Source organism: Balaenoptera borealis, assembly GCF_965194805.1.
Source record: "Balaenoptera borealis genome assembly, chromosome: 2".
Classification (NCBI taxonomy): Eukaryota; Metazoa; Chordata; class Mammalia; order Artiodactyla; family Balaenopteridae; genus Balaenoptera; species Balaenoptera borealis.
Window position 1 is genome coordinate 12,237,559 of NC_138867.1, and position 25,893 is coordinate 12,263,451.

The following is a 25,893-nucleotide window of genomic DNA, read 5'->3' on the forward strand; positions in this document are numbered from 1 at the left end:
TCATGTCCCTTGCTGAATTAGTTCCTAAAAATTTCTAGTTGTTTTCATGGTGTTCTTTTCTACTTTGGGTCTCCAAAACTCATACATATATACCAATGGAGTATATCACAAAATTATAGGAGTTATACATTTTCAAGTTATTTGATTAAAAAAGCCAGTTTTGAAAGCTTATTTCTGGTTACCCAATGGCACTCACCCCCTTGCTCATAAATAGCAATTACAATTCAGACATTCACTAACAACTTTTTATTAATCTGCATTATTTTTATATTTTCATTATGTATTCTTCAAAATAAAATGATTGTTTTACAGCAATTCACACAAATCAACTGATATATTAATTCAGACCAAAAGAAGCTACTCAAATGAAAATAGTATTGTCCAGGATGGGTAGGTATCACATGAACCACTCAGGCCTAATTCTCATCATACTTAGCATAAAATGATACTTGTCACAGAGCAAATCCTAGTGAGAGGGACCCACACTGGTCTCCTTGTAACCCTTCCTCCCTGTAAAAAACTTTTTATCATCAGAAGCATGAAGTTACACAGATCTGAAGTTACCCAATTCTAAGCTGCAATTCTAAGTTAACACTGACCAAGTTCCCTAGTCAACAGGTTATAGATGAAACAATTTTATAATTTATAATCATAATTTAAAATAAAAATATGTGAAAAGTTCCTTAGGTAGTATTTTCCTAATTAATAAAAACTTACGTGAAGTTCCCACCCACTATCTACGACTTTTATCCTTTCTCTACTTTTTTCTTCCAGTTATTACATTTGTTCAAGTCAACTGAAACCTTTACCATTGGATCATACCTGTTTTTATTTTCCATGTTATTTTCTAATTTTTGTCCACACCAGATACATTTTACAGTTATAATCACAGTGTACTTGATATTTTGTTAACTATGTCTTTCAATTAACAGTATGTGCTCACCATTTCTGTGTTATGAAATCTTCATTATTGTTTTTCATGATTGCCAAATGCTTCTAATTTCCTTAAGATAGACTTATTTTTGAACTTTTAGGGTATTTATTTTTTATGCTATTAAATATATATATATATTTCTTCAGTCTTTTAAATTGTTTCCTGGGTATAGATTTTCAGGAGAGAAAATAAGGATCAAGGCATGGAATGTTTTTATGATTCTTTCTGTGCTTAGTTATTTAATCATTTTACCAAAAGAATGGGTCAATTTACATTGCTCAAGGAGGCTGTGAGTGTATCACTTTTACAAAGACCTCACCACGATTCACTTTAGCTTTAATTTTTTAATTCTAACAAATATCAGTTAGTATCTCATTAATAATTATCAGTGGGGTTGAACCCTATTCTAAATGTTTATTCTATAGGATTAACTGAATTGTCTATTCATCTATTCACATTCTTAACCCACCCTTCTATTTCCTTCCATTTTTTTTAAAAGGTCTATTTAATTGGCTACTTGAGCCGTGAAAACAAATCTCTTACCTGACCCAAATGCAAAAGGCAACAGAAGCAGAATCAGCACAAACTTGTCATGATACCTTAGAGAACTGGGCTGTCACTAGGACCACTACATTAACAGAAGAATAATCCCTTCAAGGGAAATACCATCTGTTTAGCCTAGTCAGTCCTTGGAGTTGAAGGAAGAAGAAAATGTATTATTGTGGATTTGAGGGCTGTACTTCATTAGAAAGTTGTAAATTTTATTTTTAAATCACCAAATAACTTTTCAGAAAAACACTGTGATTGGTCATGAACGATGAAACAGGCTAAATGTAATCAAGCATCCAACTAGAGTAGGGAACACTGATACAGCTCTCATTGCATGATCAACCTGATTTACACACTGTCCACACAGAAGAAAAAGGTTATGATACTTTAGATCCTGCATTTACTGGGTGAGAGACATGCCCCGTGTTACTTGACATCACAGAGAAGGGCGACCCCACGGAGCACCCAGTGTTCGGGGGCCTGGGCCGTCCTGAGGTCCACAGCAGCGATGTAGTTCAGATCTGTTCGGACTGGCTTCTTGTAGATGGGACAGGAGTACAACCGAGGGTCTCTTACAGCTACAAAAAAAATTCATAAAAATACCTTGATGAATTTCTAATTTAAGCAGCTCCAAGCCCAAACAGAGTGCAGAGCCAAATCTGTGCACTCGGAAGGTCCTTCCAAAGAGAGATGGGTTTAGTAGAATGAGGGAAATTCTTCCTGAGGTCAGATAATCCCTAGATGCGAAGCAGAGGCTACCACAGGTTTCCAGTGGGTGTGACAAGACACCCAGACATCCTCACGTTTACCCCACTCACCCCTTGTCACATGTCCTTGACATTAAGCCCTGCCCATGTGACATGACCGCGAACCTCCCATTGCTTCCTCCCTCTCCTTTCCACCTGTCAATTCAACACCCCTCCAACACCCTGTCCCCTGTACTTCCCCACCAAATCTTGTGCCCACACACCCTCTCTATATTTCCCTTGTGACTTGCCTTTGTCTTTTCATCAGACATCCAGCACCAATGCTCACTATTATTATTGCAAAATCCCATCTTCAACCCTCTGTGCCATAGTCCAAACCACATTTGAAATCACAGGACAGAGAATGTTCCCCACGCCTACCAGGTGTTGAGAATTCTCCATGTGCGCAGACACATAAAAATGGCAGGGAAGCAGGGAGGCCTGGCGCAGTTCGGCTCTCTAAGATTCAATCTACCTTTCTGGAGCAGGGGAACAGAGGGAGCCTCCAAAATCACATATGCGATGAAAGACAATCCGTGTGTCCCTTCTTCAAAGGTCTTCTCTTATGCATTCTGTCCAGCCTTGGAATCCCCATATTGAGGACAGATGCAGGTCTTATGGGGCCTCAAACGTACACAGTTTGGGGGAGGGGCTTCTTTTAAGAAAAAAAACTACAATTTGCAAATATAAAATTAAGCTTTGGAAGGAGCCTCTGCATTGAGCGTTAGAGTTTAACCTTCACCAGCTTCTTGTTAAGTCCACTCTACCTATAGTAGTTTATTTGCACATCTTGTAACACCCATCTCGGGAAGCAGTATATTATTTCCTCTGCTCTCCCAGACTATAAATTATTTCAGGACAAAAGTGGTGTCTGCACTCATCCGTGTACTTCTCTGGAAGGCCAATATTATAAATGACCCTCACATAATTATTGAGATGAAAACATACTTAACTAAGAGGATAACTTAGCTTTGGTGACTTAGTGTAACAAACATGCAACTTTCAAAATGCAATATTAATATATTAATGATACTGAATTTATTTCCCCAAACGAACTTACTCAGTAATTTAGCTTTTCCTAACACACCAAAAAAGTAAGGCACTATCAGAAATTAAAGTCTCATTTTTTGACCCAAAATAACCTTCAACCTGCTGTGCCATGTGTTTTTATACCTCCACTAAATTTAATTAATTTTATTGGAAGAAGTTAAACATTTGAATATGATAATATTATACAAAAGTTTCAATATAAGATAATCTAAAGCTGTAATTCTTAACCAGGTGTGATTTTTACCAGGGGACATTTGCCAATATCTAGAGAAATTTTTAGTTATCACAACTGGGAAGGTGCTACTGGCAACAAGTAGGTCGAGGCCAGGAATGCGGCTAACATCCTATAATGCACAAGACAGCCCCTCACAACAAGAGTTATCTGGACCAAAAATGTCAATAATACAAAGGTTGAGAAATGTTGTTCTAAAACAAAGTCATGACATATATACACTAATATGTATAAAATAAATAGCTAATAAGAACCCACTGTATAATAAATAAATTAAATTAAATTTTTTAAAAAATAAAGAAAAACAATAAAGTATTTAAATATTAAAAAAAAAACAAAGATGGTTCAATGTCAGAAAATCTACCCATGTAATTCACCACATTACACAACTAAGATAGAAGGAGATATGATTATCTCAATGTAGAAAACATCGTTTAATAAAGTTCAGTACAATTTATAATTAAAAATTCTGAGCAAACCAGGAATAAAAAGGAACTTCCTAAACTTAGTAAAGGTTATAATATTAAAATTTATAGCATATAATATACTTAGAGAAATTTTACATGGATTTTCTTGAGGCTCAGAAATTTGATCAAAAACATTAAGAAGAGAAAAATAAATAAAATTGGTAAGAATTAGAAGAGCAGAGAATCAACTATCATAATTTGTAAATGATATGACATCTCCCTAGAAAAACAAAATCAACAAACTTTTAGAACAATTAAGAATCTTCACCAACTAGTAAGGATCTTGCTGGATTCAAGATCAACCTGTGCTGGCAACTGCCAACTAAAAGTTTTAATAAAAAATAGGATACAGTTTTTAATATTGACAAAACCATAAAGTATCAGGGAATTAACCAAGAGATCTGTATAGAAAATACTTTAAAACTTTAATAAAAGATATAATAAGGATGATCTGAAAAAATTAAAAAATAAATAAAACAAAGTCGCAGATATTTTACAGTACATTAAAATTATGTATTTGCTTAATCCCATGAAATTAATTATTAGAAACCGTCTAAATTAATGTAATACCTAATTTTAAGTCTAGTTGCTATTTTTTAATTACCATGAGAATGTCATTAGTGATAATAATTAGGCAAACATACAAAAAAATCTGATTAAATAACTGAATGACAGTGAATTTGAGGAGTGCAGTTAATGCTAACTACACTGATATATTTAAACCCTTTAATCCTAAAATCTGAACATATAACAAATATTTAACTAATCGTTCTTCTTGATGCACACTTGACCAACAATCATTTTATAAATCTTGATGTAAGCCCTTGGAGTTTTACATTTGAATCAAGTGATAATTATAATAATTGTACCTTGGGAAGTATTTGATTACTTGGGTTTTAATCCCAAAATAAAAATAGAATTGGAAAAAAGAGCATTCTTTTCAAGAAGCAGTAAAAAAAAAGCAATTCTCTGAAATATTTATCCAATTTTATTTATTTTTAATTGCTTCACAAGGGAAGGAGCCCACACCAAGTCACAGCATGCAGCAACCTTCTGCAGCAGGATTAGAAACCACTGAAAATATGATTTCATGGTAAAAGTGCTGACAGATGCTAAACAAGCACATAAAGAGATGATTTGAAACCGTTACCTCTGGTTAGACAAATAACTTTGGAGACAAAAATAAACATGCTAAGTAGGTAGAACAAACTAGCTAAATATGTTTAAAGCCTTGGGGCTCCAGAAGGAGGAGCAGAGAGAAGAGGGTATCTAAATTGGCAAGCTATGTGCTTTAGGATGCTAAAGGTTTTAATAAAACGCCTTGAGGAAATTTCATTTTCTAACTCTATAACTTCCGTCTCTAGCCTACATTTTTCACCCAAATTAAGTATATCATTACATCATATATTCCTTCTAATATCCAAAATAACCAAGTTACATAGAGATTCCTTATGTCATTCCTTTATTTAGTCCCTCTTTTGCTAATAACATTTAGGTTATTAAACAGTGCACTCTTCCATGTGTTATTTCTTTTAATTCTTCAACAAGCATGAGAGTTATCGTATTAATAATAATAATTTTTTATTGTTATCTATTGTATGCTAATTATGTGCTGGACATTGTCAGTTTAATTCTCTCAACAACCCAATGAGATGGGTACCATGATTAAATCCATTTTACAGATGAGAAAACTGGAAGACATAAGGAGGTGAGTTACTTATCCAAGGTTGCAGAGCTGTAGGTGATGAGTCAAACCTGGCCAGAATGGATCCAGAGCCTAAGTTCTTAATCTCAGCAATAGTGTGACGTACTGTGTGTATGTGTCTCCATATCTTTGCAGAAATATGTAAGTGTGGACCAGAGATAACTGGATACCTGACTTCAACTTGTGGCATAGCTGAGACTCCTCCAAAGCTACATGACTAACTGCTAAGGTGATAAAGCCATGAAAGCACCCCAAATATCCAGGCTCCTGGCTCACTGCCTTTTACCTGAGGACATGTGCCCCCCTATGGGGCAGGGAGGTGACCACCTTAACCTTCAGCATGGGGAGAGGAGGCCACAGGGGGTGACAGCTCTCATCTACATAGGGCAGAGGCCTTTACTGTGTCTACTTCACCAGGTACCTGAGAAATATTAATACATGACTTCAAAATGCAAGGAAACCGTCCTCATTTCCAATTTAGCCTTTATTTTCAAGCTTCATCCCTAAGTGCAGAGTCTTGAGTAGAACACTACCACAAGAATTCCCAGAGACTTGCATTCATCCCACAACAGACAAATGTGATTCTGAGAGTAGCTTTGGTAGCCAGGAATCATAGGCAAATTACCTAATATCTCTAAACCTTCATTTCCCCATCTGCAAAATCGTCATGATACATCTTACAGAGTTGTTGTAAAGACTAAATAAGTTAATATATGTGAATGCCTGGCATAGTATAATGCTTGCAATGCAGTAGTTGCCCAAGATGTGTTAGATTTCTCCCCTCTCTCCCTGTACACACACACACACACACACACACACACACACACATGCACATATACACTTACCTTTTCACTAAAACAAATTCCCCAGTCTCAGGTTCCCCATGACTTTAACACAGTTCAGGTTTACAAACTGAAAGTGGATTAAACGCTGCGGGGCTCAGGAGTTAGGAGGTCTCCAGCTCCGGGTCGCTGCGTGGGGCTATTCCCACCCCCGGCCCACAACTGCACAGTGTTGGATCAAGGTGGGTCCTAGGGCATTCTTAGAAACACTGTTCCTCTAGCAGGAAATAGCCTCATTAGCTGCAGGGACCCTGAGATTCTTCACATCTTACTTAGTGACCAGAGATACATGTGTCTTGCTTTGTTCCCCCCAAATTCTAACCACTGCTTTCCCATCACATGGGCTTCAGCACCGAAGTTATTAGAAGCATCACTCTCTCTCTATAGGAGACATATATTTCCTATAGCTGCCTCTTTTCAACTTCCTTTGAGAACAGAGGATCTAGAGTGGGTACGGGTGGCTTTACTCTCTTGGAGTATTTAGTACTATTTGGGTGACTCTCCCGTGACAAGAAACATAAATAAAATAAACATTTGGGGATATAGCTCAACATATCAATATATCAATTTTGATATATCGATAAACTCAATTTTTAGCTTTGAAATAAATATCTAGACTTCCTTTTAAACACAAATAAACCAGGTCTATATGTAAAATTCAGTGGTGAATTATTTAAACTGAAATTGCCCTTCCTATTAACATAAAAAACAACCCATTACAAGAATTTTAATTTTAAAACACTACACTTTTGGAGCGTCCTCTAGCCATTAATGATGTTAAACCTCTTTAGCTCAATTAGAGCCCTATTTAGTCATCAAAATTGAATGCAAATTAGATTTACAGTACGAAAAGAGCAATGGAATGTTAGTTTTCTATCAGGAACAAAACACCTCTTCCACCACAAAGCTATTTGGCAAAAAGTTTCCACCAACTTCTACTGAAGCCAAAAAAAAAAAAAGAGAATTATAGTTTTCCTTCACTTTTTTCTTAGTACTTTGAATGAGTGAGTCACTTTCTCCTTTGCTTATTTTTATTTCCTCCCCTAACCCTACAGCTAACGAGCGTCACCGATGACTAAAGCCCAGCAGCATGAGTACAGTTCTTCCACACCAACGTATCCTTGAATCATAAAGGGTTGCCTGTATTATAAATTTATTGCTTTATTACTACCATGCTGAGATGTTCAATGTCATGTGGCAATGGATTTTTACAATTTAGTCACAAGAAATAAAGTAACACCTAACTGAACGTGAGAAAGATTTGTCTTTCACTTTATAAGGGAAACATTTTTCCAACAATGTTGACTAGATGCAACAAAATTTCTAAAATAGTACTTTTGGCTAAAAGAACATTTGATTATTATTTCTATAAAATAATCACTGTCCTGGGACTTCACACGGCCGTAAGGATTAATGAACATGAAGCCACAGGCAGTGTGTTTGCTGAAGCCCAGGCAGACACGTGGATACCTTCAGACGCAGCTGGGGTATAATGAGCGACACCCTGTACCAAGAGGGACACTGAGCACCCTTACGTCTCTCTTCTGATGCCCAGCTCTCTTCATGGGCTCCCCTTCCTGCACACACCGTCTTTCTGTTCCTCAAACACAGCGCATTCGTTGCTGCCTCTTGCCTCTGCACTCTTGCCTTTGCCCCATGGATACTAGTCCAATGTTCAATGTTCTCTCCTCAGCAAAGCCTTCCCTGAACCCCTGAATTCTCTCACTCCCTGACACACCATGTGTGTGTGTTCTTTACAGAAACAAGAACTATCTGAAATCGGTATGTTCATTTACACTTGATCCTCATTATTCCTGGGACTTATGTATCTAAAGTCTCACGGAGTCTGAATTACCGATGGCTGCTCGGGGAAATACAGGGTCAGGTTCCTGCAAGCCTCTGGTCACAGCATTTCCATCAACCCATCAATACGTAACCTTGTCTTATGTGTGTTTCTGTTTAAAGTCACCTTATTAATATACACTGTTGTTTCATTCACATTGAACTCAAGGTCGACAGCACTATGACTCATGCCTGATCAAAGCATGTCTAACACACATGTTTTCTCCATAAGGCACATCACCACCTTCTTGCGCTCAGGAACACTAGACAACACTTCAGCACTACACACGGGGGCCATTCTCAACAATGAAAAGCAGAAAAATGTGAAAAACATAGCACGAAATAGACCATGGAAAGGACACTTGTTTATGGTCTGAGCTGAAACAAGAAGCAGAGCACAGGCTTGTTCAACCTCAACTGGGAACACTCATGTCAGGAGACTCAAATGTTTCACTGCTTTGTACATGTCCATGAAAGACTGTGAAAGTGCCACAAGGCATTGACATTGAGGTCACAAATAAATTTTAGAGTGTAGGCAAAATCATACAGAATCCTTGCGTAACAAGGATTGACTATATTTGCTTATTTTTTCAGCTACCTTCCCTCTTTGAGACTGAGCTCCTTGCAAATGGGGATTCTGCTTGGCCTTTTCCCATTGTTGCATCCCCAGCAATAGAGTGGTGTGTGTCAGATGGTCAACACCAGATAAATATTAAAGGCATGACCCAGTGAGCCAAAGCTCTTTCCCTCTGCCAAGAAAGTCTAACTCTAATGCCCTCTCATGCTCACCCTTATTCCCCAAAACTCATCTCAAAAGCAGTCTCCACCAACGTCCCAGGCCTAGCTATGTTCTACTTCTAGATTCCCTGACCATCCTGACAGCATCTCTATCATAACATGTGTCAAATTCTACTTAAATTATTTATTGACTTAATCAGGCTCCCTCACCAGACTGTGAGTCCCTTGTGGGTGTGATCTGATTCATAATTATCTTTGTCTCTTGCGGGTAAGCTTGTGGCTGGTATAATTAGTCATGCAGCAAACATCAATATTTGCCTAAAAAATACCCAAAGTTTATACACTCTCTTCCCTTGACATATGTTTACAAATGTGGTACTTATCTAAGGGATGGAGATACTAAAAGCTCTCTTTTAAAGAGAGATTGTTTTATCCCTTCCTTGTTTAAAGAAAAGTCTTTTGTGCTTCTGTTGTAAAATTAGTACTTCCTTGGGATCCACTATCCTGGCTAAACCTCTTGAGTTTATGGCTTATAGTGATCATCTCACTATGTATATGTATGTCAAATCATCATGTTACACACCTTAAATATATGCAATTTTTATTTAAAAAGGAAAATAAATAAATTTTTTTAAAAATAAAAAGAACAGGGAATCTCCTCATATGGTGAACGGTGGTTACTGCTGAGGAGATGTTAGCTGAGTGAAATGTAACAACAAAAACCTCTAGAAAACATCAAGCCAACAATGGAAAATAGTTAGGTGTTTTTAGACTTGTCAAACAGAGCTTTGATAACTTTGTCAAAGTATTCTTCTTTGACATGTGTGTTTCATAGAAGTGTTATCACATTCATAGGCTGATATGTGAACCCAGCGTTTTACCATTAGCTACTGGATTAAGCTGAATGTCCCTGAATTCAAACTGGATTTCACAACCTGGCTTAAATCTCCAAGCTGGTGGAGACACCACCTCCCGTAGCCCTGTGCAGTCCTGCCTGGAAAGCCTTCTTTCCACCACTTACCTCGTCATCCAAGCCCCATCCATCCTTCCAAGCCCATCCATCCTTCCAAGCCCATCCAGACCCAACTGCCCCTGAGATCCAGCCCCTGACTATTTCATCCCACTGTTATCTCACCCTCCTTTCTCACCACTTATTTACTATTCCAAACACCTGTTTCTTATCTCATTAGCTAATGCTATTTTATCTGCTTTATTAGATAGGCAAGAACTATCTAGAACCATTGCCTCCCAGGAGCGTTCAAGAAAGTCCAGCAGTCCGTCAGTACTCATTAAACACAGGTGTGAATGTGAAGCCACTTGATAACATAGTATAATCCTTATCACATGGTAACAAAAATAACGATATCCTGTGTTTATAACATCATCCAACCTGATAATACCAACCATCCCTCAACGTGCAAGACAACTTACTGTTGTTTTCGGCATAAATTCTTATGACAGGCATTAACTCGAAGAGCACTTTCGGTTTGGACTCGATGAGTTTCATGTTCCTCTTGTCCCAGCCAGCACCTTCAAGATACAAGCCGTAGACGTAGATGCCCTCTGTGGGAGGGGCACAAATGTCATCCTTCATCCACTTGGTGACTTCGTTGCAGAGCACCATATTGTCCAGAGCCCAACCTTCGTTGGCCCGAGTTATTTCCTACTCAGGGCAAGAGCAAAAGCAAAGGATGAATGAAATCAGCAACTAGAGGTTTGTGTTAATATAAAGAGCATTATCGTGATGACAGTGTAGCCCCAAATTATCGAGATTCAAAGAAGGTAGGATAGCATTTAAAGAGTTTTAAAAGATTCTCTTATAAGCAATACCCATGTCCTAATTTAACCCCTTGTACTTTAAAAGAAATATCAAATCAAATCAAATATAACAATAACAAATATTGTGAAATCCCAGCTAGCAGCCTGAGAACAAGCGGGATTTATGTTCAGGACAAAGTAACTGCTGGTGTCAAAAAGAGACAATCATTCTCTGTCTTATTCTACTCTTTAAAACTATAGTGAAAGAAGAAAGCCTGGTAGAGGAAAATTATAATAACACAACAAGTGAAAATCAGAGCTATTACCTGTCGCATTGCAGTTAAAAATCCTTGGGGGTTAAAAAAGCCTGTCATCCAGAAGCAGTGGGGCCGGTCATTGAAAACCCAAGAGGTAAACTGGCAGTTTCTTTCAATAAGCTCAGTAAACCAGAAACCCAACGTACTTGAAACCCAAGATTCCTGAAATGCATACATTAAACCATGAATTAATACAGGTTTAATCCTGCTGTGTAACTGGCTACGTTCACAGAAGAAAACAGTGGTGAAATAACAATTTCACTCTTAGAATTTAGAAGTCCCTAAGACATAAATTTTCCTTGGGTTATGACATTTAAGTTTTCAAATTATTCTTCCTCCTTAATGATATGAAATAGGATAGAATCAGCTAGTCATCACATGGATTTCAGATCAATCCAGTTCAGCACACTGTTCAAGACATCTGTTTTCAGTAGAATCTCCTTCCACATACAAATATAGTCATGACCAATTCTGCCATAAAGCAATGAAAACAATTAATTGAATTAAATTTGACAGGTTTCAACTATTTTTCCTTAGGCTACATTTTCAATAGATACACTATAAAATAAGATTTCTATTTATATAAATGTGCTCATGGCCTTATCAGCACTTTAAAATATATTTTGTGAATGATAAATCATAGAAGGCTTTCTCCACTTATCATTTTTTTATGAGGCAAACAACAGTTATTTTCTCAAGTTTTTGTCCCTTAGACTGCACTTTTATTTCCTCTGATGAAGGGGTAGAAATGGAAACACAGGTCTCTTTACCACAAACAAATTAATTGCATTCATTGCCTGTAACGTTCTGCCTGAATTCACGTGTGGAACTCCTACTACTACAACTGGCATGGAAATGTCATTAACGTCAGCAGCAGCCACACTAGAAGGTATCTCCAAATCATATTTTATAACATTTTACCGTAGCTGCAATATTTTATGTGTGGATAAATGTAGTGATCAACCTGGATAAACTACTTGAATTTCAAATATCTTAAGAATTGATATGCCTATTTTTCAAGAGACAGTGAGATTCCCAAAGACTGATAATAAGTAGAATAAAAACCTGTATAAAATGATTTTAATTTAAAAGTGAGGTAACTCGCTCTATCACATCTTTATAGATGTGTTAACTGAAAGAGGTGTGTTTATATGACATTTGATCTGAAGGCACAGGGACCCATTAATGAGGGGATGTCTCCAGGCAAGGATCCCTGTTCCAGAGCCTGCAGGTGCTGACCAAGCTGGGTGAGCTGGTTTAGTGGAAAATGAGCCTGCAAGGGCCAGTGACCATGGAGGTTCTTTCTCTGTCATTGGCAATGAGAAGAGTGAATTCATATAGAAAACTCTCTGGCCTTAGCAATGAATTTTTTGAAGGTGGGGAGAGAAAGGAGTCTGGTCAAAGCTGATTTTGAGTTTCTAGGCTGCGTGACTAGAGGGATGGATGGTGGGTCACCAGATAAGATGGAGAAGACAGTAGAAGAACACTCCCCAGTTACCATATACTGCCTTTGGGACCCACGGCCTTGGAATCTGCCAAAGCCCTGGGTGAGATATCAGAGTCTCAGCACTAAGTGAATCTCTTCTGAGACTCTCAGTTCTAACCCCATCCTGTCTCACCATCCCATTTACCTGAGTATCCTCCAGAAGGTTCCAGTCACCCCAGGACCCAATATCGTCTCTATAAGGTGCCCTCCCTGGATAACCCCACCCTCCTGCCTCCCAGGTCCTTCCCCTGGACCCTCAGCATCTTCAGAGCCATGATCAGCAAACGCCTCTACAGAGACACTCAAATACTCATTTTACTTTTCCAAGTAAAAAAAAATGTCTTAAAACCACATCTACCATACAAACTGTTATATGTAGAATGGATAAACAACAGGTCCGACTGTAGAGCACAGGGAACTACATTCAATATCCTGTAATAAACCACAATGGAAAAGAATTTTTTTTAAAAACCCACATCTTGGTGCATATATAGAATGGAATATTACTCAGCCATTAAAAAGAATGAAATAATGCCATTTGCAGCAACACGGATGGACCTAGAGATGATCATATGAAGCCAAGTAAGTCAGAAAGAGAAAGACAAATACCATATATCACTTATATGTTGAATCTAAAATACAACACAAACAAACATACCTACGAAACAGAAACAGATTCACAGACATAGAGAACAGACATGCAGCTGCCAAGGGAGAGGGGCTTCGGGGGAAGGACTGGGAGTTTGGGGTTAGCAGATGCAAACTATTATATATAGGATGGATAAACAACAAGGTCCTACTGTAGAGCACAGGGAACTACATTCAATAGATTGCGATAAACCATAATGAAAAAGAATATGAAACAGAATATATATGTATAACTGAGTCACTTTGCTGTGCAGCAGAAATTAACACAACATTGCAAACCAACTATACTTCAATAAAATTTAAAAAACCCACACCTGTCATTTAGCACAATTAACAATACATAATCAATAAGCATACTGTTAAATTATTATCTTGTTATCTTGAGAGATACATACTCACATATTTACAGACAAAGCAAGGAAAAATGTGTCTCTGGTGTGACTTTTGATATCTGCATGTGTCTAGGAACGTTCCCTTCTATAAGACTAACATCATGAGCTTTGAAGTCCATGCGCTTGGGTTTACATTCTGATTCTTAGACTTCTAAGGTGTGCGATCTGGGAAAAGATTTAACACCCCCCCAACCTCAAGTTCCTCATCTGTAAAATAAGGGTAATAAATTGCAAGATTTAAATGAAACAGTGCATATAAATTGCCTAGCAGAGAACCTGAGATGTGGGAGATGCTAAATTATTTCCTTCCCTACCTACAATCCAAAAATACAGGGCTCTAAGGAGATTAGTCCCTAAGCAAAAGAACACTCTTAAGTACATTATTCTTACATGCTTTTCACTTGCCAATTACAACTATTCACAACAATAAAGTGATTAGGCAGAATAAGAGCTGAGTTAAACGTACTTTTTTCCACCGAGCAGGAATTCTGGCATCAAACATGCAATTCAGGGCGTCTTGTAGATTTTCACTCATGATGATGGTGCCATCAATGGCAAGTTTTAGCTCGGTCAGGGTGCTTCGGACTAGGGTGAGTACCCTTTGCATTCTGTCTATCTCCTGCCTGAGGAAAATGTTCATCGGCTGGAATGGCCCCATCTTTTGCAGCCTCTCCTTTACCTGCCACGGAGACACCCAGCACGTGAAAAAGTAGACAGCTACTAACGTTGTGTAACTGGTACCCTAGGGCTTTTGAAAGGGCCCCAAATTTTACAGTTCCATAAACAGTAAGCTTTTATTTTTTTTCACTGCCAGAAAACAAAGAAGAAATAAAGAAGAAACGTCTGTTAAATGACCAGCTGATTTTTCATCCCATGTGGCAGAAGACAGGCCTCCATAAATTCACAGAAGAATATACAATCCATGTCCACAAACATGTAGCCTTCCAAACAGCAACTGCACTTACTGGGAAATATTCACTACTGCCACTCCAAGACTTGCAGATACACACATGGACACACACTAGTAGATGTGTACACATACACAATAATTCTTAAGGCTGCCTCAAAACACTAGACTTCTGTTTTAAAAGCTTTCTGTTCTTTCCATCAAAGCATCTATCCATCCACCCACCCATTCATTTCTGTCTTACAAGTATTTATTCAGAGTCTTTTGTGGATCAGATATCATGCCACGTTGAATTGCTTTATCCTAAGCAAATTTAGCAAAAGGAAGGTGTCTCTTCTAAACCCCATACTTACCATGTTTATTTATGTAATTATTATTATATTTTTAAGGCATTTTTATTGCTTTATAAATATTTCAACCACTGTTAGACATGAATGACCACTTTCCTGATACTATAATGAAAGGTGCTTACGAAAGCTGATAGCAGTATTGATTTTCTCCGAGCAAGTGATCAGAGATTCTTCCAAGGGAAATGAGTCCCTTGGTGACAGTTCCTTGAGTTCAGACTGTAGTACTAGCATCCAAAATGGCCTGCTTCATGGAAAATAATAGGATGCTCAAGTAACAAAATGCTGCAGACTTCCTTCTGAAAACCAGGTGGAAAGGGCAATATATAAAGAAACATGGTGGTCTTGTGACAAAAATGTCACAAGGTTAGTCCAGGTCATCTCTTAAGACTACATGGATGGGACTTCCCTGGTGGTCCAGTGGTTAAGACTCAGCGCTTCCAGTGCAGAGGGCATGGGTTCAATCCCTGGCTGGGGAACTAAGATCCCGCATGCCGTGGGGTACAGCCAAAAAAAAAAAAAAAAAACTGCATGGAAAGTAAGCCACTTACTTTTGCTTTTCTCAAAGACTTAAACATGTTATCAGGGTAAACCTTTTCACAATATTTGCTAAAATGTCAAAAAAAGTTAACTTTCACAATCATCAATTTTGCTTAGAAGTTACTTGCGTATTAAAAAGACAAATCAATTTTCCAAACCCATGAGATGAAGAAGCTGCAGAGTTAACGATATAACTATAGACTCCCTGAAATTAAGAAGGCCTGAATTACACAACATTTTTCTAAATAATCAATGCTTTACTCTAAGAATACATTTTTTTTCCTCTGAACAAATGACAATGTGAAGTGCCTCCAGGGAACGTTTTAGAAAACCAATCCTAACCCATCGGTCCACACTTGTAATTTAATTATGAAGATTAACGTTCTCATCAGGTTTCTTTATTATTTCTCTTTTGAGATGATTACATTTATAAATTCAAACACTTCTTTTTCTGGTTCTTCAAGAAGTAAGTTTTTTAAATGATTTTTTTTAATTTCAGAAAAATTATTTTTTGCCCTCCTCCCTTCGTCCTCACTCCCCCAACCAACCAGACACATCCACAGCTGACGTTTTGTCAGGATGCCATCAACTCACTTCAAATGGACCATAGTCCGGGGGCAGCTTCTCTAGCATGTCATCAGCCAGCCGGGCCACCACCGCCTCCCGGGTCTCATCCCCTCCACCAGAGCTGTCCTTGGGCTGCATGCCCAGAATGGTGTCCAGCACGTCCTTGGCCAGCTTGCTCTGGTAGGTGATGTCGGCATTGGGGTGCAGCCAGAACACCTCAGGGCTGTCGTAGGTGGGCAAGCTCTGAACAAACACAGACTGTAAGCACAGACTGCTGACACAAGTACCAGTTAAATTACACTGTCTTAGCAAATAAACACATTTGTATTAGGATAAGCATTTACATGATATGTCTTATTCGTGGCAGGCTGCAACCTCAACAATTTCTCCAGGAAGGAATCAAAAGTTGTCTTGAAAAACAATTAACATAATAGGCTCGTGGTCCTTTAATATCTGCACTTCAAGCAAATTCAATCAAAAAGACGCTATCTTGTTTTATAATATATTTGTAAGATGGAAAGGGAACTATGGATTGGCATTTTGTTTTTTGAAGGTCTCGTCTAATTCAAACCAATTGTTTAAATAAATGGTGTATAACTAATTGTTACTAAAAATGACAGTTTTAGCAATTATGGCCCAATAAGAGCAGAGGTGGGAAATGTACTTTCCCAAGGAGAAGGACAGAGACTAAGAAAAACGAGAAATATTGAAAGAGCAACAAAGTTACAGAGAAAAACAGACAGCAAGAGACAATGAGAAACAGAACTAGCAATTACCAGCAGGTAAATACTCCCCCCGCTACTTGAAAAAAAGAAGATTTACCTACAATTTGACATATAATTTTATGTGTGAATTGTATCCTTAACTTTATTCATGGTTTCCCTCTCTTCTAGTCCACTATTTTATTCCTTTTTACATAATGCCTTTTTATGAGCTACCTCAAATTCATTGTGAAATGAGGTGTATGTAAATAAATATAATGGGCAGGTATACCTAAATTTATACCTTCACAGGCATTCTCCTATTCAGTGCTAATGATTTAAAGACACATATAGTACAGTTAAGACAAATATATTTGTAGATTTGAATTAATAAAAGTGTAGGGGTGGTGATATATGATAAACTCATCACACTTATATATCACGGAACCTCTAAATATACTGATAAATTGAGCTCTTGGCGGGCTGTTGTGCTTTACTTTGTTCATCCGGAGATAAACTTTAGAGGCAAAAGAGATCGCTAAATGACGATCTAACGAATTCAAGGTACTGAGACAGAAAATGTAGTTACCTGGAAGGACAAATCAGATTTTTTCCCCAAATTTCCTGTCAAAATCCTATTCTTACTTAGAGCAGTGCTTCTCAGTTGGAGGTGATTTTGCCCCCGCCAGGGACATTTGGCAATGTCTGGAGACATCGTAGGTTGTCACAACTGGGTAGAGAGTGAAACTGACATCTAGTGGGTAGAGGGGAGAGATGCCGCCAGCCATTCTACACAGGTCAGTCCCCCACTCAAGGAAGCATCCAGCCCTGAACGTCAACGGAGCCGAGGCTGAGAAACCCAGTCTTAGAGGAAGCGCTTCTACAGAGCGTGTTCCTGAACATACTCATAAGCTGTCCATTAGGCCAGGATTAAGGAACAGATGTCACGGGATAAGGCAAGTGGATTGAAACTGAACAGATTGCGTCTAGAGGCTGCCTTTGGGTAGAGAGCTCCAGGGGATTTGCGTAGGTTCCCTGGTTCTAAATCTGCCCAGTCTATCACCTCTCCAAAGAATATTCCTCACTGGGGCATTAAAAGGGGAGGAAAGAAGGGAATTCACATAAAGCACACCCTCAGAACAAATATAAGCAGTTTAATCACTAGGTGACTATAAACATATGAAGACAGCATCTATGGTGCCTGGAACCTTCCACGTTCAGTATGCATCACCGTTAAAATTTATTTGCAAAGAAGTACATACAGTATAAATAAATATCAAAAAAGTCAACTTGCTATAGATACTTGCTCTATACAAAAAATTCTCAAGATGACAAACCTGAATATACTGAAGATAGTTATCCACCGTGCTGCATTTTGGAATATTATATCCGTGGTAAAAGCTAAAATCCGGTCCAAACATATTTTCACTGAACCAAACCTTAGCAAGTGTGTTCAGCAATCTCTTGTCATAGTCATCAGTGACTCTGCCTCCGTACTGAATCTCTCCTATCATGTAGCGTACGGTGGTCCAGGAGACGCCCTGGGAAAATTTATAGAATGATTGTGCACTGACTACTGTCTCACCCCCATTTTCCCTGCCAAGTAACACCCATGTAATCACTGTCACCAATGTCATTTACTCATTCATTTATTCACTCCTCAGTAATGTGAAAAGTGCAGAAAGAAAATTAAATAAGCAGACATGAGGGGTAACTCAAAGCTCGTGATCCTGACTTGAAATAGATTCTCTTGGTACATTCATATGTTTCTATACTTTGATTTCAATAGAAAAAAAATTGTTTAATTTTTGAGAATATAGAGGTTCTTTAAAAAGCACACACTCCAAAAGTAATCTAGACTCTACATTTTCATGTTTTAGGATTTTAAAAAGCACACTTCTTCACCCATTCCCCCCTCCCTCCAAGAGACCCCATTAGGTTGTCTTACTTGTAATGTCAACTTGTCTTTGAGAAGTAAAAACATAATCAAAATTTGTTCCTTTTTTCCCCTAAAATCAAGAGGCTAGTGTGACCCAAGCTGCTATGACTTAAAGAGAATGACTTTGCCAGCACAGAAAATCATCACTCTTACAGGATTTACGCCAAGGCTGGGCGGTCATGTTAGCTCAAGGACCCAAGTCCACAATCACCGGGGGCACGAAGCAGTGTGTGCGCAGTACCTTTTTGAGATCCATGTCGTCTAAGTGGTTTTGGATGAACTGCACTGTGGCATTAAAGTCGGCTTGGTTAAACTCATAGGGTATGTTCCACCCCAGGGGGCCGAACTTGCGCCTCTCCTGGACCGTGGAGTGCAGGAAAGCCACGGCATACAGCATGGGCTGCCACTGGGCTACAGCGCTCACGTCCAGCAGGTCTTGGCTCACGCCTGTTGTGGTCAGTTAGGTGAAAAACTATATCATCTCTCAAACATCTTTACTTTCTACTACTTTTATAAGCTATTAATTATTTTTGTAAATTCCTGATATTAAACTTCACTTATCTTGAATTACTCTTACCATATTCATATGACAATTATAATTTAACTTTTGGGTACCCAGAGGGCATTCCTCCCTGAAAAATATGCACAGAGATTTGAGGCGGTTGGGGGCTTGCTAACATGGATCAAGTTCTTGCCAACCTAACAAGATAATGTGGGGATAAAATAGAGATGGAAGAATAGTGGCAGTAAAATAAATATTGCTACTATTACTACAACTACTACTACTACTACTACTAATACCTATTATTACTACTACTACTAGGGTCATGTACACAGGTTGCAATGGCTTCTATATACTCTTTTAACAATTTAATATTAATTAAAATCGTGTATATAGAAGTCCATTGCTATTGAAAAGTATGAACTATTAGATATAAAATAAGCTGCAAGGATATATTGTACAACACGGGGAATATAGGCAATATTTTATAATAACTATAAATGGAGTAGAGTCTTTAAAAATTGTGGGGCTTCCCTGGTGGCACAGTGGTTGAGAATCTGCCTGCCAATGCAGGGGACACGGGTTCGAGCCCTGGTCTGGGAAGATCCCACATGCCACGGAGCAACTAGGCCTGTGAACCACAACTACTGAGCCTGCGCATCTGGAGCCTGTGCTCCGCAACAGGAGAGGCTGCGATAGTGAGAGGCCCGCGCACCGCGATGAAGAGTGGCCCCCACTCGCCGTGACCAGAGGAAGCCCTCGCACAGAAACAAAGACCCAACACAGCCAAAAGTAAATAAATAAATTAATTAATTTAAAAAAAATTGTGAATCACTATATTACACACCTGTAACATATAATATTGTACAGCAACTATATCTTAATTAAAAAGAATAATAAAATATAATAATAAAATAAAAAAGAAGCCCATTGCAACCTGAGTATACTCCCCCAAAATAATTATGATTACTATATATGTACATATTACATTGCATATATAATTATAAATTTTTTCACTTGAAATCTTTTTTTACTGACATCATCCTTCCACATCTATTTTATTGGCAAAAATTTGAGACTTGTTGACAACTCCAAAAAAATTTCTTTGTAGATTTTTCAGATTGCTATGTAATAATTATTATATTGATGATTATTATTAAATACACTATTTTAAATTAAATTTATTCCAATTGTCCTGGATAGTTTTTGTTATCACTATTTTACAAGAAAACTGGAACTCAGGTTGCTTGAGTGATTAGCACACAAGAGAACAAAGCATTTGCTCAGGCAGTATCAGAGCCGGGATTTCTAACTGCAAGTCCATACTCTTTCTGTGACCATGAGCCTCAGACAGGGAGCTATGACACAGAAGGAGCAAATGAACAGAGAGTAATCTCAGCTCCAGTTGTGACAGGAGGGGCATTTTGGTCTGGTTTGGTGGCCGTTGTCGGATTTCTAACTTAGCTCACATTCTGACATCCTGACACACAACCTCATGCAATGAAAGCAGAGACCATAATTGTGACTCAGCCTCTCCTCTTGCAAGAGGCTACTGCCCTACATTAGGTATGGAGCACGAAGACCATAAACGACATTATCCATTTTAGATGTTAACATAGAAAGGCAAGTGTCTAGCAGAGAATAGCATAGGCCAAAGTAGAGCGATAGTGGGGAAATAGCAAAAATGTAAGGTGGAAACCTGAGCTCTGACGCCCTAACACGGCCAGAGGATATTCCACATGGAGTAGGACAGAGGGGGCTATCCCCTCACCATCATGTTAAGTCATAGCACCACTTCCTATAACTAATCCTAGCTAATTCATTGTTCATAATTTCTTTAAGAAAACAATTTAAGCACAAGAACTCCTGTAAACTTGGAAGTATTCCTCGACTCACCACCATATGTTCTTTTCAGTCCTGCCCGGAGTCCCTGGGGGGGCTCATTGGCAAATTTAATGGACATCTGAAGGAGGGTAATGGGAAACTGCTTATGAGCCTCAGTCGTCATCCACAGGCGGAAAGCATCATGTACAATCTCGGTTTCTATAATTATGTCCATTAGCTCATCCATGAAATCGAGTCCCAGATGGCAGTTCTGCAAAAGTGCCCATCCTCCCTACATCAACAACAGTACATGGAAATTAGTCGATTTTGTGTTTCACCCAGAGATTTAAATTAGTACGTTCTCTAGAAATTAAGTAATTAAAATTTAATAGAAAAGCATGCTAACTCCTTTAAAGTAATCTAGGTCAAATCTAAGGATATGATCATGTTGAACTGAGATAGGTTACATTTCTTCTTATTCCATGTATGTGTCTCACAGGATACTAGCATGCCACTTGTAGTAATAATATATGGTGGGGGTCATGAACATCACCAAAGTGAAACATAAAAAGAGATAATGGCACTTCCAAGTAAAGATGGTTGACTGAAAACTGTCACTTAGCTCAGCTGCCTCCCCAAATTCCATGAAAAGTACAATGAAGGGACTTTTTTTAAAGGTATGAATTCTGAAGGACAAAGATAGTGAAGGTGAAGACAATGTCAATAACACTGAAAACAGACTCAAGAAAGCTGAACCCTAAACTGACCATTCGGGGAGAGCTGAGACGTAAACTGATTTATACCATATAACTCCCAAAACACTCAAGAAGAGGTGACGAAGGTCCTTCTGGAAGTGGGGGAAGATGATGGCCTAATACAAGAAGATTGAAAGTCCAGACCCCCGACATGTTTCCTTAATGAAAGATGGAAAGTTGATTTTCTTTAGAAGGCAAAACAGACAGGGTTTGCAGTAGAGGACAGCAGCCTGTTAAGAGTGTAGGAACCTCACTGAAAACAGGTAAAGGAAAGCTTACCTATTGAATTTGGAGACCTATTACCTTCCTTCTCCCACTGAGTTCCCAGAATACAGACAGCAAGGTATATACCCTCTAGAATAGGAAGAACCTTCTCTGGGGAATCTGACCACTCTAACAGCAAGAGCCTTAGAAAATAAAAAGCCATATCTCTGGTGTAAATTATTCTATGAGCATAAGAAGATTCTTGCATAAAGCAACACAGGCAAAAATTTAGGTCATGAAATAATAATTTATTCAATACCTAATCTATAGAACATTTTTTGCCAAAATCATCTACCATACCCAGATCATAACCTTGAGTTGTTTTCTTGACTCTCTGACTTTGGATCACTTAGATTTGATTAGTGTAACCTGAGATATTTTTCTTTCCAAGAAACAAACTAAGCACCAGATCTAAAATCTTAGTCAAGTTACATGTAAAACTGATCATTCTGGAATGTCACATATTCCCTTACATTTTCTTCAGAAGTATATAGCACTGCTGAATAAATAACTATTTATTTATCCTATGAAAATTTAATTGACACTATCCACAATTCAAAAAAAAGGGAAATTAAATATAAAACATAACTACAAAAAGGCTTCAGATGCTCTCTTTCATCCAGCATACAAGTGACTCCTGATCTAAGTCTCTTAGGTGAGAACTTGGAAGGTTCGATCTTCACCCACGGAAAGGAATCTTTGGCCAAGGTTGTTTCTTTGGCATTGCCACACTCTGTATGAATGTTTTGTGTTCTTACTGAGCAGATCATCCATTTTGCTATTCTTGGGTAATTGGTTCACTCTGTCATAAAACACTATTGTCTCTGACAAGTTATAAGCATGCTAATAATAATAAAGATTTTTAAAAATTTTTACTTGAAATTAAACTACTAAACAAAAAACACAGATAAATTGAAGGCTAAAAACATTCCATTTAAATTCTAATTTAGTTGCCTGAAGCTATTAGTTACACCATTATTTATTTTAAATTCAAGTTAAATCCATGTCCTGTGAATGTCAGTGTTTTTGCTCTAAGTACAGTACTATGCAGAGGAAGGAAGTCAAGGGGGAGGGAGGATGAGGGGGGAGAGGCCAGAATGGAGGCCCACCAAGCCCTCGTGTCAGACCAGACCTAGGATTCTGAATCATGGATGTATTTTTTCATCTCTAAACATATTTAAATCAGGTGCCTTCTGCCCTCCCCCTCCCAACTACAAACTAAGTGCATCAGACAGAGCACAGCACACATGAGAGACCTCTCCCTTTCACCAAAGCTGGGGGCAGGGCACAGCTTGAGGATGGAAGAGGTAAATATGGAGGTTCTAGAACCCAGTGAGCTCAGTTCCAGACCAGGGGGAGGGGACCAGGATGCAGCATAGTGGTAAGATTCTAGAGTCAGCAGCTGGGACCTAGAACCCAATGGTTTCAGGGTGAGCTTAGTGTTTGGTCTGCTCTGTACACTGTTGAATTTGCAAGCTGCAAAGGGCTCTAGGAGACCCACTTGGAAGGCAACAGGCCAGGTTTCCTGCAAACCTCTGGTACCACCACAGGATAACAGCAGATTCCTGGCCTCTGGGATTGGGGGCAGGCCTAGGGGACCCCAGGGCACAGATGATGCATTCTGGAACCCAAGAAAGGTATGGTGTTGTAGATTCTGGAGAGTTATGGATTCCAAGAGCAGAGCTGGAGGGGTTGGAGCGTATGGCAGAGAGGAGGAACTATGAACCCTATAGAACGTTCGGGACCTGGAGTGGGGTTTAGCGTTATGCAAACTGGTCAGGGAATAGGATGTTCTGATTGGGCAAGTTTTCCATAAGTCAAGGGTCAGCAGAAAAAGTTTTAAGTGTGTCCATTTTTCCATGGAAATTTTCTAATAGATATCATGCTTTTTCCTGTTTAGTAAACAGAATACAATACATAAGTTTAAACTATTAAGGATTCATAAGCTCTCTGCATCGTTATTCTATAACCTGTAATGTCAACATCATAACACAAAAGTAGACATCTGGTCTCACATTCGCCATGGTCTGCTGCAGGAGCTTGCGAGCGTGGACCTCCTGGCCCTGCCCCATGGACACGTAGCGGGTTTCTATTTTTAATCTCTTCCCCAAGGCGATGATGGAACCTGTGGGGTCTGAGCCCATAGACAGGACACAGATGAGTGGTGTCCGTGGATCAGATTCCTCCCATGTCTTTTCCAAGTCCAGGATAACACCTTCCGCATACTTTTCTCCCATGGAGTCCACGATGTACTTACGCGCCTGCCAAAAACAGTACACGAGTCACCAAAACTAGCTCCAGCTCCTTCTTGTGCATAATTCAATGTGGTTTCCAAAATTCATTTTTGTAGATTATCTCAATGATGTCTACAGTAACCCTGCCAGGAAAATAGGGCAGAAGCTTTTTTCTTGTTGGTTTATCTGTTTGTTTGCTTGCTTGCTTATTTGAATCCTCACTCTGTAGAAGCTGAGTTACTTGCCAAAAACACAATCACCCACTTAAAAGACTAGAACCCAGGTTGGCTGACTCCCTATCTGGGACCCGTTTCAATACACCGGCTGCTTCATGCTGTACAAAAGATTTAAAATATTAGGCAACTCTATTATTGAGGATGCTTTAAGGGAAAAGTATATGCATTCAAATAATCAAGTAAACCGTACAATGCCTGGGATTTAATGGGTTCTTAACAAATAGATAATTACTGCTGAGTGACTACTTACGTAGTGAAATTTATTGCATACTTATCAAATTAATTAATTTTTAAAGATTTAATCCAATTGCATTTGGAGCACACGGTACCACTTATTTTTGTATCTCAATATTTTTTCAAGGTTGGCCAGATCCTGTATTGAATTCTCTAACCTAAGTATAAATGCCTGCACATTTTTTACAGCTTTCTGAAAGGTACTTTACAAGTTTGCCTGACATGTTCTTTGGCTTCTCCAAAAGTCTACTTGTTTACACATTCATCACAGCCACTGGGCAGTGTGCTTCGTGATCAGGAAGGACTTCAAAGGCTGGACGCTCAGGTGTTCCACAAATTGCAGTTGTTTCTCAGCCACAGGCACCTGGGTACCTGCCATCATTGCAGCATCTCTCAAGATCCAGGTGTTTTGTCCTCTGGCATAGCAAGAAGCTCAAAATGGTCAATCTTGCCATAGAACTCAGCACTGACCCCACCTGGACATTTCCATCCAAGCTATGAGCTAACTTACTGTTACCTATACATACATCAGGGGCCAGGTGGTAAATATATTAGGCTTTCATGGCCGTACAGACTCTGTTGCCCAACTCAACCTACCACTGCAGCATAAACAAATGATAGTTCATAAATAAATGAGCATGGCTATGTTCCCATAAAAGTTTACAGACACTGGACTTTGAATGTTATATAATTTTCACATATCACAAAATATTATTCTTCTTGGCTTTTTTTCAAGCATTTAAAACTATAAAAACCATTCTTAGCTCACAGCTGTACATAAACAGGCAGTAGCACAAGACACCCTCTGATAGCGTGTTCTTCTTGCAACCAGACTTTTGAATGTCCCTGGACATGCACTCATGCTCAGCTAAAATGCTATGAACAAGCCTGATGTTGCTTGTGGGGAATGGGGATTAAATATGTCCACATTGTTGACCTTGTAATATGCTTCCCCAAATGGTGTCTGGTTGAAAATCACAAAAGGAATCTAATGTGAGAATAAAAACTTCAGAGGAGAGAACATTTTTCCAAGGGGCCTTCTAGATCTTGCTTAAGACTTGGGTGTTACCATAAGGGCCAGGGGAAGCCATTAAAGGAATACCATAATGATATTTCTGTTTTTTCTAGAATATACAA

The 25,893-nt window shown here is 38.7% G+C and overlaps 1 protein-coding gene across 10 annotated transcripts in view; it reads right to left on the reverse strand.

Moving 5' to 3' along the window:
• Positions 1 to 231: 231 nt before the first annotated feature.
• The window catches only part of DNAH5 (dynein axonemal heavy chain 5), a 323,695-nt gene continuing 298,033 nt past the window's right edge, over positions 232 to 25,893 (reverse strand). For all 10 annotated transcript variants that reach the window (XM_082382596.1, XM_082382595.1, XM_082382592.1 and 7 more), the window contains 9 exons: positions 24,068 to 24,313; positions 21,106 to 21,325; positions 18,949 to 19,154; positions 18,106 to 18,309; positions 16,095 to 16,310; positions 14,173 to 14,385; positions 11,190 to 11,342; positions 10,537 to 10,768; positions 232 to 2,061 (listed from right to left, as the gene is read on the reverse strand). In XM_082382596.1, the coding sequence (XP_082238722.1) occupies positions 1,910 to 2,061; positions 10,537 to 10,768; positions 11,190 to 11,342; positions 14,173 to 14,385; positions 16,095 to 16,310; positions 18,106 to 18,309; positions 18,949 to 19,154; positions 21,106 to 21,325; positions 24,068 to 24,313 (1,842 nt within the window). In that variant the 3' untranslated portion in view covers positions 232 to 1,909. The remainder of the gene's footprint in view (positions 2,062 to 10,536; positions 10,769 to 11,189; positions 11,343 to 14,172; positions 14,386 to 16,094; positions 16,311 to 18,105; positions 18,310 to 18,948; positions 19,155 to 21,105; positions 21,326 to 24,067; positions 24,314 to 25,893) is intronic.